The 16,877-nt window shown below is 40.0% G+C and overlaps 1 protein-coding gene across 11 annotated transcripts in view; it reads left to right on the top strand.

The window, feature by feature from the left end:
- CNTLN (centlein) overlaps nucleotides 1-16,877 on the top strand; it is a 275,778-nt gene that overhangs the window by 93,484 nt on the left and 165,417 nt on the right. For all 11 annotated transcript variants that reach the window (XM_039544616.1, XM_039544618.1, XM_039544614.1 and 8 more), the window contains one exon: nucleotides 12,414-12,608. In XM_039544616.1, coding sequence (XP_039400550.1) covers nucleotides 12,414-12,608 — 195 coding nt within the window. The remainder of the gene's footprint in view (nucleotides 1-12,413; nucleotides 12,609-16,877) is intronic.

Here is a 16,877-nt window from a genome sequence, read left to right as displayed (position 1 = left end):
AGTAAACAAACTAAACTAGGTGGTGGATATCTAAGTGTATGCTGGGTTATATCGTATCATGGCAGTCACAGGTACAGGGTGTTGCTGTTACTGGAAAAGTGTATTGAGCACTAGTTATCTTGAATAAAAGTTCTTAGTAATATGAATTGGATACAGATAAACTTTGGGTGCTCTATATCAAGAGATCGTGGTCCTTTTCTCTTGGGTCAGCACTGAAGTGGCCTAGAAAAGTTGCAGAGTGGGTTATGTTAGAAATCACCCAGTGGAACACGTGAGCAGTTCTGCTTGCATCTGGCAAGACAGGGTGAGTGACAGCAGTTCCCACTTACAATGATCAAAACCCTTTGCTTTACTTTTTAGGATGTAGTTACTAGATTTTGCTTCATCCTTCTTCCTCTCTCACCCTCCAAATTGCTTTTCTCTCTCCTGTGCCATTCCTCTGCACCTCTGCCATCACTCCTGACTTGTCTCTCACTGACATCAAGCATCTCAGTGGTTCCTTTGATGAGACACTCCAAAAATTGGTGCAGCTCAGTCTTCAAGGAAAAAATGTTAACACAGTTACAGATGACAAGGACCTCTTCTGCAGCTATGTCTCAGAGCTGAGGCTAGGTCTATACTAGTAACTTTTCCCGGTATAGTAACGTCTGTGTGAGATAGGAGTGTGATTTTTTTTTTAAAATGACATTTCTATACTAGCAAAATCCCTAGTATAGACAAAGTTATACTGGCATAACTGCTTTTCCTGGTGTAGCTTAGTAACCCTGCGGAGTTTGTATAAGCTATGCTGAGAAAAGCACTTTTTTGCCAGTATAAGCTGCACCTTCACTTGGATGGTTTGCCAGTATATCTATCTATAGCTATACTGGCAAATGTCTTCTAGTGTAGACTGAGCCTGAGACTCATATTATTGTCAAGAGGCTGACTGACCCTTCTCAAGCAGTGCCTCTCAGCAGGAGGTGAGAAAAGAACAGACTGCTGCGCTGGCCAACAAGCAGCTTGAGAATACAGAGAACAAAGGTGTTGCACTTTTTGGGATCAGTTATTCTTCTTGGAGTGCTTGCTCCTGTCGATTCCATTCTAGGGGTGTGTGCACCCACATGTGCGATCATTGGAGATTTTTGCCTTAACGGTACTTGTAGGGCCGTCTGTCGTGCTCTCTGGAGTGCCGTGCTCATACCGCGGTATATCAGGCACTGCCGGCCCTATGCCCTCTCAGTTCCTTCTTATCACCCAGGGTGATCAGTCAGAGTGCCTTTCTTGCTTAGCAAGAGTTAGTGGTTTCTCCTTTTGAACTTTGTGCCTTAGGGCCTTTGTACATAGTTTGCATATAGTAGTGTTAAGTAGTTTAAGTGGTAGTTAGGGTCCCGGCGAGACTTTGCCCCAGGTGGGGCATGCCCCGCTCTCCTGGCTTTAAGCCCTGCTTGGATTGCAACAGGCCTATGCCTGTGAGTGACCCCCATAGCAGCTGCCTTAAGTGCGGGAGTCGCATGTTAAGGAGCAGTCCTGGAACTGCAAAAACGTTCGACCCCACACTCAAAAAGAGCAGGACATCTGTCTGAGGGCTCACCTGATGGAGTTCGCTTCCGCCTGGCTTCCGAGCCATCCAGGCAGGTTGCACTTTGGCCTCCATGCGCAGCGCACCGCCGGCACCCGGCTCCTCCCAGCACCATTTGCCATCGCCAGTGCTGAAGAAGAAGGCCAAGAAGTGCTCCCCGGCACCGAGCAAGAAGGCCCAGGGTCAAGACATTTACTTACCAATCCATTGTCCAAAGCCTCATGTGATGGATGAGGAGCACAGGCTGCATACCCTGGACATCAGAGGGGTGCTGGCCTTCTACATTGATAGAACAAAGCTGTTCTGTAAGTCAACATAGTTGTTCGTTGCTGTCCCTGACAGGTTGAAAGGTTGCCCAGTGTCAGTCCAGAGAATCTCATCTTGAATCACAGCCTGCATCCACTACTGCTATGAGCTGGAAAAGATGCTCCCGCCGATGATCGGGATGGCTCATTCAAGTAGGGCATCAGCCTTCCTGGTGCAGGGGCTGATCGAAGAGATCTGTCATGCTACCACCTGGTCATCCGTCCACACGTTCTCATTGCACTACGCACTGAGCCAGCAGGCTCTAGACGATGCTGCAAGCTGCAAGACTGTGAACGCTGAGCTCACCTCCGTTGATTCTGCTTGTGAGTCACCTAGAATGGAATTGACATGAGCAAGCACTGAAAGAAGAAAAAATGGTTACCTACCTTTTGTAACTGTTGTTCTTCGAGATGTGTTGCTCATGTCCATTCCATTACCCATCCTCCTGCTGGAGTTGTTGGCAAGAAGGAACTGAGAGGACTTAGGGCTGGTGGTGCCTGATATACTGCTCACCTCGGACCCGCCCTATATGGTCTTCTACAAAGACAAGGTCCAGCTGCGCCCACATCCAGTGTTTCTGCCCGAAGTCATTTCTCAGTTTCATACTGGCCAGGACATATACTTACTGGTCTTCTATGTGAAACCCCATGACTCTGATGAGGAATGCAGGCTTCATACCATGGACATCAGGAGGGTGTTGGCATTCTACATAGATAGAATGAAGCCGTTCCATAAGTCAACACAGTTGTTCGTTGTGGTGGTAGACAGGATGAAAGGTCGTACGGTATCTACTCAGAGAATCTCATCCTAGTTTACGGCCTGTATCCGTTACTGCTATGAGCTGGCAAAGGTGCTTCTGCCGGTGATCATGCATGCAACAAGGGCACAAGCATCATCATCAGCCTTCCTGGCACAGGTGCCGATCCAAGAAATCTGTTGGGCTGCTACCTGGTCGTCCGTCCACATGTTCACATCGCATTATGTGCTGACTCAGCAGGGTTGAAACGATGCTGGCTTTGGCAGAGCTGTGCTGTAAGCTGAAAGCAAGACTGTGAACTCTGAACCCACCTCCGTTGATACTGTTTGTGAGTCACCTAGAGTAAAATAGACATGAGCAAGCACTCAAAGATGAAAAAATGGTTTCCTACCTTTCCTAACTGTTGTTCTTCGAGATGTATTGTTCATGTCCATTCCATTATCCGCCCTCCTACCCCTCTGTCGGAGTTGTCGGCAAGAAGGAACTGAGAGGGTGTAGGGCCGGCGGTGCCTGATATACTGTGGCATGAGCATGGCACTCAAGGGGGTGCCACAGCCAGCCCTATGGTTACCGCTAAGGTAAAAATCTCGGACGACCACACACACTGAGAATGGAGTGGACATGAGCAACACATCTCAAAGAACAACAGTTACAATAGGTAACTGTTTTTTCTGTTTAGTAATGAATTGATGACCCCTACTCCACCAAATATTTCAACTCATAAGAATCCCTTAATCTCAGAGGGTTTTTTTTTTAAATGAATATTCTTGGTACATTGGGGAGTGAGGCTGGAATCTTAACTCAGTTAAGCACAGACTATCCCAATTGACAACTAACTGGCAAGTAGGCCACTATTTAAACTGCAGAGAAACACAAAAGCCATTTAAACATCATATACCTGGAAATCTCCTCTTTTTGTCTTCTCCTTGCAAACCAAAATCCCAATACCTATGCAGTTAAACTATTAGATGGTTCCTATTTTGAGATCAGATCGATCTTTTAGTGTATGTGACATACTGGGGTGAACACATTTACCTTTTATTTTAGGAAATTGTTCTATTAAATACCTAACATCAATATTTCTGTTACTGCCTTTTAACACCAGCGAGACCAAGCTGGTGTAGTCTATTTAAAAATTCCAAGATTGTGCTACTTTCTTTGTAATCAGTGAGAGCAATCGTCTTTGGGCTGAATAAATTAAGACAATGCTTAAGATGCCATTGCTATTATTTGGGAAATATTTAAACTGGAAGATTATAATTGTAGCAAAACAGTTGGTAAGAATTTTTTCACAGAAATTTCAGACTGTTGGACATAAAGGCTACTTTACTGGAGCACTTTCTAAAGTCTAATAAATGTCCTGAAATAGGTTGTTCAATGAGCTATATGAAGCAACCAAAGGTAACTAAGTGGCCTAAAGTTTCTAAGGCAATGTGTACTTACCCTCTTTAAGTCCCAAGATGTACACTCCTATGGAGGTGATCCTAGTAACTTGAAAATAGATGCAGTCCTCTATTTACTCCTTATAGCTCAAAGGCACAGTATTCTGGAAGCACATGCCTTCTGTTTGTCTCCCTGGATTAATAGTATGCTGGCTGCAAAAGCTAGATAAGGACTTGTCAGCTATTCTATAGACAAATTCACAGAGGAATATTTTTCTACTTTTCCAAATGGCATTGAGCCTATCAGTGTGTACATCCTATGATATACTGTCCCTTACAGCAAGATCAATGACCTCTGTCTGAGTGGTCAGGTAAGCACTATGTGCTATAGCATAGGCAGCGTGGTTGGCTGATATATTCCAAGTTTATTTTACTAGTCTACCATTTGGGTTGAACTGTTCTTTGCACTGTGCATTAGGAAACAGTTGGTTTTACTTGTCTGACAAACCAGACATAATGGATAGGCATAAGTCCATCACAAATTCCCTTTTAGGCCTGCTGTAGTGGGACTATGGCAGGGTGGGAAGACATTTAAAGATCAGTGGTCTGTTTTTATCAAGATGTACTGACTTGCTGAAATCAGGTTAGGATTTGGAATACCTCTTCCCTTCATTCCACACACATGTCCTGCAAAAACTCCTTCAGGTTAGAGGATTTATGAAAAGGCTTTGATATCTATTTCATATTGTGACTATAGTTCTAGTTCTCAAGGTAAGGAATAGTTTTCTAAAATGTGTTCCATCGGCTTTATTAGTCCCAATTGCTCACGGGACTTCATTCCTATGCTGGATTTAATGGGAGTCTATAGATTTGTCCTCACCAATCATTTCAAGCTGGAGAGACTTCAATCAATACTAAGGATAATAAGACAAGAAGAGATTCTGAGCTCCTTAGCCATCTTATCAGGGTTTTCTGAAATTTACAGTTTAAGCCTTTTGTTTTCATAATGCAGAAGTTCCCTTTGATGCGGTTTTGCTTTTCAGTCTCTTCATTAATCGTACTGACTGTACATCTCATAGATGTCAGTGGCATAGAAGAAGCACTGTTTGCCATCAAATGGGGACCAGGTTTGAATTCTGGAATTGGATCCTAGTCTCTTAAAGCAGCAGAGACTGGGAGCACTGGGCATGGTGGTACATGTTCTTTTTTAAGAAGAGAGGGTGTTGTTCAACAGCTATACCTCTGGCATGGTCAGAAGCAGTATTGGCTTCAAAGAAAGCATAGTGCCATTCTCCCTTGTAATGGATTGATACAAGTTTATATTCCATATACAGTATAAGTGAGGAAGTATGGAATAATGCCTGATCTGTTTTGGGATAAATCTTTAATTCAGGTGGTTTGGCTCATTTTATGCCCAAAGTACCCTTTGTCCATCATTCTGTTACCCTGTTGAGTTTGTGGAGATTTGTAGCTTCCTTCAAGCCTAAAAACAAGTAACCAGGCTGTTATAGATTGGCTCTGAGTTCTGTTTCTCTGCTTGAGCCTCCCATCGTGATTGTCCAAGCTAACCATTATGAAACCCAGTTAATGTAGTTTTAAACAAGAGTATTTTATTGGAAATTTTACAGAAATAGAGAGAAATTCAACAAATATAAATTAAGAATAAAAATAAACACACCTAGTTGGACATTACAGAGAACATTGTTAGACTAAATGTAGTTACAAAATCTTGCAGTTTGATTTGCCTGACATTGTTTGTTTGTTTTTGTATAACTGTTTTGACTAATGGTTCTTGCTCTTTGCAGAAGTACGTGGATTTTAATCAGAATATCCATTTACAAATTTCAAATGCACATTTGCTCCCTTTAGGAATTGATAGCCATCTTTCATTCCCTCTTTCACATATGTAATAATCAGCCAACCTTAACGATTCTCCAAATATAGTAACATTAATTGGGTTGTCCCTCCCGTCTGAGTTTGCAAGATTAATAGCAACTGTTGGTGTTTACTTCCACTGTACCAAAAGTAAAAATTCAGTTACAAACTCTCAAGAATATTGCAGCATTGTACAGGATCATAGGTTAAATACAAAAAAGTCCTGTATCCAGGCACAGCTAGCTATCTTAAAGTACGACCATCAGTGAGACTCAGAGCTGGGTCAACTGACTCAGGGTCCTGGGGCTTATGCTATGGGGCTAAAAATAGCTGTGTAGACCTTTGGGCTCAGACTGGAGCCTATGCTCCAACTCCCACTCCCCCCCACCAGGTTTCTGAGTCCACACTCCAGCCCGAGCCTGAACATGTATGCTGCTATTTTTAGCTCTGTAGTGCAAGCCCAACGCTGAGATTTGCTGTTGTGGGTCTGTTTTTGCAGTGTAGATGTACCCTCAGAGAGCTTTTGAAAACTGGAGCTGCAGGTTAGGTTGGGGCACTTATTGTTCTGACCAGGGGCGGCTCTAGACCCCAGCGCGCCAAGCAGGCGCTTGGGGCGGCCGTTTCCCGGGGCGGGGGGGGGCGGCATTTGGCTCCGGTTGAGCTCCCGCAGGCATGACTGCGGCAGGTCCACCGGAGCCCGGAACGAGCGGACCTGCCGCAGGCATGACTGCGGCGGGTCCCGTCTTCCCGCGGCTCCGGTGGACCTGCCGCAGGCATGCCGGCAGGAGCTCAACCGGAGCCGCGGGAAGAGGGGACCCGCCGCGGGACCGGGGAAGGGCGGCGCAGCGCTCCGCGCTGCTTGGGGCAGCCTACTTTCTAGAGCCACCCCTGTTTTCTGACCCTAGATTTCAGGACCTCCTTATATTTTTCATGCTTGAAAAGACCCTTGGCTATTATTTTCAACATGTCTTATTTTAGTAAGTGCCTTGATTTTGAAAATTGCTGAGTGAGATCTGCTCAGCATGGTACAAATCTGATCACTCATCCAGGTGCCTAAATTTGCATCCATATTTGAAAATCTTGGTCCTAGTGTATATGGCAGTGGAATGGTATTTTATACCACAGGAAGTTATGCCTGATGGGAATTCTATGATGCTGAAGACACAAAGTGCTGGAGGAGATAAGTGTGTCTGCAAAAAGGGAGAAAAATCACAGGAGCAAGCATATTTAAATATTTCTATGAGGACAGCTACTTAATTTGATCAGATTCAGAACTATAAGTTGTAGACTTCAGTTACCTTTTTTAATGCAGTGAGCTCATTGAGTGATAATGCATATGAAAAGGAAGACCAGATCCAATGTGGCATAATACAATATTTTAGAACAATGGTTCTCAACCCTTGGGATACACAGAGGTCTACCAGGGGATACTCAGCTCATCTAAATCAACGTGGGGATTGCAGGATGGGCTTAGGGGGGCACGAGATTTTGTAAGCAAGTAGTTTTTAAGTGAGGTGAAACTTGGGGTGTGCAAGGCAAATCAGACTCCTGAAAGGAATACAGTAGTCTGGAAAGGTTGAGAACCACTATTTTAGAACACTGATCTACACAGCATCAGGTCAGGTATTTCTTGTTCTGACGAGGAATCACCTATTCAACAGCAGACTTCTTACCCCTTAAGTTGCTCAGTTGGGTTCAGTGGTTCTCAAACTTTTGTACTGGTGACCCCTTTCACATAGCAAGCCTGTGAGTGCAAACTCCCCCTTATAAATAATAAATAGATTGCTTGCCCTGAACAGTGCAAAACCAGAGAAGCATTCAATATGCTCTTTGAGGAGTATCGATCTTAGTTGTTAATGTACACAAACTTTAATAACTCACAATGCAAGCATAACAGGATTAATACATTACTAATGAGTGCAGTACGTTAAGCATGTTCCATAAACAAAATGATGATAAACCCAGCACAAAATTACCATTTCATCAAGCTAGGTTGTACAAAACTCTGATATGATCAAGGAACATTGGAGAGCTACACTGTAGACAGAGAAATATTTGATTACTCCTGTTTTGTTTACCTTTCTGGGAGCCTGTTTCTCAGGACAAACTGTCTTAACTGCAAATGACTGTACTGAATTGACTAGATTCTTCATTCCACCTTCCTATTTGATTTTCTACAAGGAAGGAACATCATCCAAAAGGTGTTGTAGAATAATAAGAAACAAAATAATATGGGTGAAATACTGGCTCCATTGAAGTGACTGGGAGGTTTTCCATTGACTTCAGTGAAATGAAGATTTCATCTTTCTTTATATTGGGCATTAATAAACAGGGCCAAAATATTCCCCTTTAAAATATGAGGAAGAAAAGTAACCAATGACACATTATTAACATCATCTTTGAAAATATAAAAACAGTGAATCTAATTATGCAGTTGTATGGTATGGAAGGATACATTTCTCACCCAACTGGTTATTAGCTTAGACCCTACAGCAAGAGGATCAACTGTTACTGTAATTTTCTCCTGTGTAAAGAAATAGTTGATCCCACTCTTAGTCACGTTAAAGTCAAATACATTTGTAATTCTTACTAAACTATTTTCCTCGATAACATCTTGTGGAAGTGAGTCCTACGTGTTAAGTTTATGTTGTATAAAAGTGTATTAATGTTTTAAACTTTTTTTTAAATTAATCTGATATCCTCCTTTTCTAGTCTTATAAGAAAGGGTATACAAGAATGTTCAACTGGCCTTGCCTATATTCATTTTTTTTATATCTCCATCATGCCACCTGTTCTTTTATTATTTTCCTTTCCAGACAGAATGGTCCTACACTTTTAAATCTTTTCATGTATGGAAAACCTTTGTTGTCCTTTTCTGAACTCCTCCTTTTTCTGCTTACATTTGTTTGAGGTGACAGAAACTGAGCATGATGATGGTTCATCAGTTTCTATGATGATGCCATAATAGTTTATATATTATTTTTTTACCCCTTAATGTAGTCTAACATCCCCCACCTCCTTTTTTTTGAACATGAAGCAGATTGAGCAGATATCTTTATTGAGTTCTTATCAATGATGTACACCTAGATCTTTTCCCTGAGAAGTTACTATTAATTTATAATCCATCGATGTGTGGGTAATTATAAATTGTTGTTTTCAGTATGCATTAACTTGCTCTTGTCTGTTTAATTTTATCTATTGTGTTGCTAATTACCTAGTTTTGTTAGGTCCTTCTGGAGTTCCCCAAAGGCCTTCCTTGTCTTAACTGACTTAAAATGATTTTGTCATCAACAAATTCTGTCCACAAATTTGGTAACACCTAAAGAATTTTAAAATGTTAGAGAGGTATGAATTATCCTAACAAATGCCTTGTTTGTTTCTTTTCATCACATACTCATCTGCATGTTTTACAATTATATCTTCTAGTTATTTTGGAAGACCTACAGTATTAGCTTTAGTATGGTACAGTGGAAATTGCTTCCCCCCCAATAAATTACATAATGTGGTTTAAACAACTGTTCAAGAAACCAGCAAAAACCAGTTCTGTAGCAAAATTTGTTAAAATAAATATTAGAAAAGCTGCACTGAAAAATTTGTGAATATTTTAATATAACTGACACAGAGGAGTGGTGAGTGGAGATGGCCCTTACTACAGGTTTCATCTCTTTTTGTTAGTAGTTCAGCTGCTGCATTCTTCAGGTCCTCATTCCCATTTGGTCCTAGTGATTTATTACAGAGTGCTTTATTTCAAGTTTTCATCATTTTTTAAAAATACCTTTATCTAGATTTCTTTATCTACAATGGTTTGCTACTTTTAAAGAAAGTGTAGCCCTGGAGCAAAATAAAGAGGTTCTCAAGCTGTTGTCTATGAAGCACTTGCTTTTGGCATGCATCTGGTCACATGGCAGTTGCCCTTCCTCCTTAATTCCAGCTGCTAAATTCCATTACATGCATTCAAAATTACATTAAATATTTCCTTGCTATTATTTTTTCATGTAAGCAATATTAGCATCTCTGCAATTTCCTTATCCTCTTTGGTTGCCTCCTTTACACCTTGGTAATCTAACAAACACACTGGATGAATTCCTGGTTCCATCACCATGAATAGAAGGCTCCCATGGACTTCAATGGAGCCAAGATTTCATCCATTGATTCTCCCTTGAGCTTGCTACTTCTGATGGACATAAATATTTTATTATTTGGCTCTTTCTTCCTTACATTTCCTCCTTAGTTATCTTAAACTTCATTTTACATTTTGCCTGTTTATCCATTTTTCAGTTCCCCTTTATTGTCCTCTGCAGCCGTACTACCTTCTTTGATCCTGTGTGATCTCAAATATTAAATTGTCCCCCACTTCAGTGTGGCTAAAAAGATGCATCCTCAAAACAGAAAAATCAAAACAAAACAAAATAATCCCTTTAGAAATATTAAGAAAGCACTCAGTCCACCCACAAGTGTCCATGCCAATCAATGAAAACATGGATGAGCTACTGTAAGCCATTCCAATTGGCACGGTAGGCTGGACAAATGAGCTTTCCTTTATGCAGACATAATTTTCTTTCTGAAATTTCCTAGTAGAAAATAAATCACTGTCTAAGTTCCATACTATGAACTAATAAGTGGGTGGTGCAGAAAAATGTTTGCATAGAACACGACTTACGTGGAAAATGGATGAATTCTGAGGTTGTATGTTTTTCATATGGATTTTCAACAGATTGTGCTGTTTTCTCTAGCTTTCAGTTAAATAATTTTTTTGCAGGATTCGTTGCAAAGATAGCTTTCAGAATGTAAACAGACATGTCATTTGTCTTTTAGGGCCTCATCCTGTCAGTTGCTGAGCACAACCACCAACAATTAACTTCAGTAGGAGTGGAGGGTGCTCAGTACTTCTGCCAGTCAGCAAAAAGAAAACTGTGTTGTTCTCATTTTAATAGGATGTTACCTTTGAAAATTATAATTATGACCACGTAAGTGGTTCTAATAATAAAAATAGTAGATTGTCATACCAGTATGATCTAGCTAATCAGCTTATCCAGTTATGGCTGGAGATAAGTTTTGTATCCCAGTGATCTATTCATTTGGAAGGACATTGCCTAGGAATGCAAGTCTTTATAAAGACGAATTCTTTATTTTTCTATCAGATATTCATGTGATTAGAAAAATAATTGAGAAACTTGCTGCAATCCATAAACTTGGTTAAGATAGTATTTGTATTTCCAAAAAATACATCGGTCTCTATTCAGTAGATGAAAACATTTCAATGTAATACTTCAATTATTTTTAATGACATTTTGTGAGTCTTAAAAATATCTGGAATTAGAATATGCTTAGGTAAAGTGGTCTGGTCTGTGATCAGTTTTTTGGTCAGCAATAAGTAATTACATTTGTCCTGACTAGATTTTGTGTGGTCATGGTTCGGACAAAATAATATGAGTAGGAATAGATTTTATTGTTTCTAATTGTGCCCACGAAGTGCTAGATGTTTTCCAAACATAACAGAAGACCTGATTCCTTCCCCAAAGATTTGATGCTCTGAAAAGCAAAAGCAAACAGACAAAGGGGAAAAGAAAGAGATGCATAAGATATATACAAATGACAATGCAGTTCATGACCACATTAAATAATATACTGTTTTTATCACTAAATTATATAAATATTATCTATATACCAATCAAATATAAGTATTATTTATAGCTGCCAAAATTGGTTTCTTTTAGATGTCATGGCAGAAATGGGTCTTCTGAAGGGATTTAAATGCAGTGAAGGAAATGGGTTTATGGGTCAGCTCAGCAAGAGCATTAAGCATAGAAGACCAGCATGGAAGACAAACAGGCAGCCTGGTCTAGAAACTTTGACAGAGGCAAAAGACATAAATAGGGAAGGCCAAGTTATGCAGTCAGGGATATCCTAGTCTGCTGTGTGGACTTTATTCTTATCTTCAAAATCTAAACTTTATCTTCTTCAGTTAAAACAAGTTTTTCTATTTCATGTTTGCCGCCCCTGTTAATAAGCTCACTTCCAGAGGAAATATTTCATTTAGTAATTTTTTCTGCTATTCCTGATCAGTGAACCGTGTGTGTGCGTGTGCGCGCGCATGCATGTGCATTTGCTTGGTTTTGTATTTATAGAGCTGTTCAAGAATTAAGGTAATACTGCTTTTTTAAAAAAGTTTGTGAATACCAATTTCTGCTCACAATCATCATACAAAGGTATATGGAACTGCTGCAGTTCTAGTGTTAGACCTGTTTGGGTGGAGAAGCAGTTGTTTGAAACACATTACATTGTTGAGTTTCTTAGTTACAAAGATAAAGGATAAAAGGTAAAGGCAGTACATCTCCAGTATGATGGGAGTGTCAGGGTGGAAACAAGTGTGACCAATATTGCAATAAGAATAGTGAAGAAAATCATAATCCTGGTGGCTGTATGATTTTGTAAACTAAAAACAGCAATAAACTGCATATAAATTTGTGAATTTAAGTACTTGTTTTCAATGATGGCATTTATTAACCTCATGTTACATTTTCTTTAAAAATAGCTTTACAACGAATTGACTATATGTTTTGAAACTCGGAAAGCAAGTGAGATTCAGCTCCAGCAAAGTCATGCTTCTCTTCAGGGTCAGCTACTGGAAAAAGAACAAAAGATAAAGTGGCTGGAAGAGCAACTACAGCAGGCCCGAGAGGCCTTACATACAGTACATCAAGATTCTCATCCAAAACATAGGGAACAGGTGAGGTAAACTTCATTTAATAGATTCTAAAGATTGAACTGCCACACAGTCAGTAGCACAGAGGAACCTATACATGCTTCTACTGATAATAATAGAAGGCATATCCAAGCAGACTACCATTCATATTCTGGAATAAAGCCAGAGGAAATCTGCAATCTACTGGCAGGTTTGTGTGAAATTTATGTTTGCGTCATGAATATTTTGTGGTTGAAAAGTGAGAATTATTTAGTTTGCAGATAAGAAGAATGTGAAATTTCCCAATTTTTGTCAGTGAAAATAAGTAACTGCTGAGCCTGGCATTCTCATTGTTTGTGGCTGTATTACTAAAATTCATTAATGCAATCTGGATCACAATCTCAACGTGAGTCAGCAGTGCGATGCTGTTGCAAAAAAAGGAAGTGCAGTTTTAGATTGCATTAACAGAGGCATAGCATGCAAGTCACAGGAGGTGATAGTACCACTCTGCTTGGTGCTGGTTAGGCCTCAACTGAAGTACTGTATCCAGTTTTGGTCACCAGTATGTAGAAAGGATGTAGAAACTGAAAAAGATCCAGAGACAAGTGACAAAGATGATCAAAGGGATGGTATGCAAGCCATATGAGCAAAAGCCGAAGGGTCTGGGTATGTTTATTTTGAAAAAAGAGGAAATTAAGGGGGGCATAACAGTCTTCAAATATTTGAAAGGCTGCCATAAAAAAGATGAATGCGGAATGAATTTTGTTATGTGCACCAGTATGGAGGTGATGTGTGGCGGGGGTGGGGTGAAGGGGTTCGGAGTGTGGGAGGCCGCTCAGGGCTGGGGCAGGGTGTTGGGTTGCAGAGGGTGAGGGCTCTGGCTGCAGGTATGGGCTCTGGGGTGTGGTCAGGGATGAGGGATTTGGGGTGCAGGCTGCATCGGAGCTGCAGTGGGGAGAGAGGACTCCCCCTAGCCCTCTCTCGCTACAGCAGCTGAGGCTGAAGGAGCGGTGCCTGTCCCCAACTGTGGCAGTTCCGGAGGGGCTGGGCTGGGCTGGGCAGAAGGAGAGGTGCCTCTACGTTCGGTGCTGGGGAAATAGCACCACGGCCCCATCCACTGGTCACACATGGCTCTGCTCCCCGTGGCCCCTCCAGCCCAGCAAAGTTCTGGGGAAGAGGCCGCCTGTGGGGCACCCCCTACAACACCACGGGCACCTCCAGCTTCATGGGTGCTGGCCAAGTGGACAACTTTGCCGGTGGATACACGTGCCCCATGGGCCACACAGGGAATCAGCCTTTGCCTCCTTGAGCCCACCAGCTGGCTCACAAGGCTGGGCGAGCTCAGGGACAAGCCTGGTGGGATGGGGGGCAGCGGCGGGCCTGGGGCAGCATGGCACTTCATCCCGTGGAGCGCAGCGGGGTCGCAGGGCAGCAGCTCGGGCACCTCCAACTAGCTCGCACTCATTTAAACCCACTAGACAAGTTGGCTGCAGCACAATGGGTAGAGGGCGCTACTGCTTGGCTCAGGGTTTTAATTTCTCTCCACTGCATGTGACCCTGGACACGGCAGCTCCGTGCCGCCGTTAGTAGCCTGCTGCATGGCCACACAGCTTAGAGGGAACTTAGTAGATGACCATTGTGGTCCCTTCCAATCCTATGATTTTGTGATTCTATCTCTTAACCAGTTTTACTTTTCTATTTATTAAACAGCAGAATGAAACAAGACAAAAGCATTCCAAATATTCTTAAAAGCCTACACCTATGGGTTTTGGTTATTATTCAAGCAGCAAAGAATCCTGTGGCACCTTATAGACTAACAGACGTTTTGCAGCATGAGCTTTCGTGGGTGAATACCCACTTCTTCGGATGCAAGCCATTATTATTCACTGTCTTGTAGTCATAGTGTCTGTTTCATTATTACAATGTAAATTTTTAACTCTGAAATGCATTCTCTTTCTAAAACATAAATTTCACCAAACCAAAGTAATCATCTGACTTCTCTTACATTTTTTATACATGTATGGTACTTGAGACATTAAAGTTAGTATGAAGAGATGATACTTCCATTGAAATGCCATAATTAACAGGCATTTGAATATTTTTATTTATAACTGTGAGATTTGACTAGTGTGTGCATTCTAGTTAATATGTAATTCTGTTGAAACTTTTATAACGCTCTCCTAAATTCCAATTCTGTGGTTCTTTAAGGCAGTCAGAATAGGAAATACTACTACAATGGTCAAAGTAAAGATCATTCAGAAATACCACTTATTACAAAGAGTGCAGATATGTAACTAAAATTAAATAAAGATACTATCTAGGAAAGTTGTGTCTGATGTATGTGAAATATAGGGATAAAATAAGTTTAAAAACAGTATGAATTCACTGTTATTTTTCTGAAATCCTTATTTCTTATTCCCAGTGTGTTACTCCAGCTTTACACTGGTGTAACATCATTGATTTCAATGATTTTGTTGATTAGATCTATAGATGTGTTAATTTAATTACAATTTTTGGAAGACTGATTTAAGTCAGTAGCAAAACTCCCCTTGACCATAGTTGAGTCAGGATTTCACCCAATATATTTTAATATTACAGCATAAAAGGGCAAAATTGAAGTTTCATTTTAAGAGTTTTCTAGTTCATATTAATCACAGATTATATTAATAGGGAAGTATCCTAATTTTAAAATATTTTATTATTTAAATTTGTTTTTGTAATTAGGAATACTTCCCTATTAATCATAGCTAGTAATCATAGCTGAATCTTAACATGGTGTTTTGTAAATTATTAACTACATGTGTTTTGAACTATCTTCAGACAATCAGATTATAGCTTTCATCCAAGCCTTTCAAAATGACAATATGACCATTGATTAGCTAATATCATATTTTAATTACTTGTGGCTTCTTAATCCTATCATACCTCTGAACAGTCTGATGGGTTGGGACTTGTTAATATTATCGTGTATACGATTTTGATAGAAACATCATCAGAAACTTTATTATCCACTTGTATTATATATTGTATTATTTACAATACTTTTCTTGGCCATACACACATTATCAATGAAACCATGCTTTCAGAAATGTTCTACATGAATTAGTTTACTTTACTAAAATGTATAAATATAATTGTAATTTGATATCATAGAAAATCTCAAAATGGAATTTTTTAAACTGTCAATAGTTATGGTAGCAAAATGCCTTCTATATAATGAACAGTATGTTGTCATCAAATTATGGTGATCATTTAAAACACTGTAATACAACAGAGTATTGATTCTGGCAACCAAAGGACTATTAATTACTTTTCACTTAAGATCTTGTGTTTTGAGTTAGAAAACTGAAGAAAGAAAAATAGAAGTAAAAGTTGATCAAATTAGTTTGTATGAACTATTGGGTAAAAATTAAAATCTGTAATGACAAAAAGTAGCAATAACATTTTTCAAATGTTGATCTCCCTCCAACCTGCTGCTAAGTATCAATTTGCTGGAGATTATTACATTAGTTCTATATTACAGGATTACATGGCTTGTAATTGCTCTTACAACAAAGTTAATTCTGTCTATATTGTAATGTAGAAATGATAGTACCTATATTTTTAGTACTAGCAATACTCTTTAATATTTAAGTTAAGACAAGTGCCATCTCTGTAAATAATTTTAATTAGAACAGTGCAGTAATTTTAATGTTTAACATCATTGTTTTAGATTTTGCAACATACTCTTACTAAAATGCTTTGCAGATAATAAAGGTAAGTTATCTGCATACAGGAACATGCCCGTGCTTCTGTCAGAGGGAATCAGCAGTAAATTTTGAGTTTCCAGACATTTTTTGAATTTTAAATGAGTCAAATGACTTCAGATGCCCACAGTGTCTCACTTAAGGAAGGAGAAAGCTAGAATAGTGTTTCTCACAAAGGCCTATATTTTTCTCACTTTTTTATAAAGCAAATGTTTGAACTGGAGAGTTCTAGGGTTACAAGGATAGATTGTAGTATAGCCCATACACTTGTCTTCGGAAGAGTCCTACACTATTATCTTTTGTATCAAAGTATCTACAGTCATCACTTGTATTGGAACAACAGGACTCTAGTACTTTTCCAGCATAGACCACAGTCCCAGGACCCCCGTTTCAGTATATGACAACTGGGCATTTTACAATGACAACAGGGGACTCCACCCAAGATGCTGAGGCAGTGCTAGCATGTAGACAGAACTCTTCCATAATTTTTTTTATCTTTGAAACAATAAAAATAAACCTAGTCCATTTTAAGAATGAACTGCATAACTTTGAAAACTAAGCTATTTTT

Source organism: Mauremys reevesii, linkage group 6 (assembly GCF_016161935.1).
Source record: "Mauremys reevesii isolate NIE-2019 linkage group 6, ASM1616193v1, whole genome shotgun sequence".
In the NCBI taxonomy this organism is placed as follows: domain Eukaryota; kingdom Metazoa; phylum Chordata; order Testudines; family Geoemydidae; genus Mauremys; species Mauremys reevesii.
Note: the sequence above shows the minus strand (reverse complement) of the source record. Positions and strands in the feature narration are given on the sequence as shown.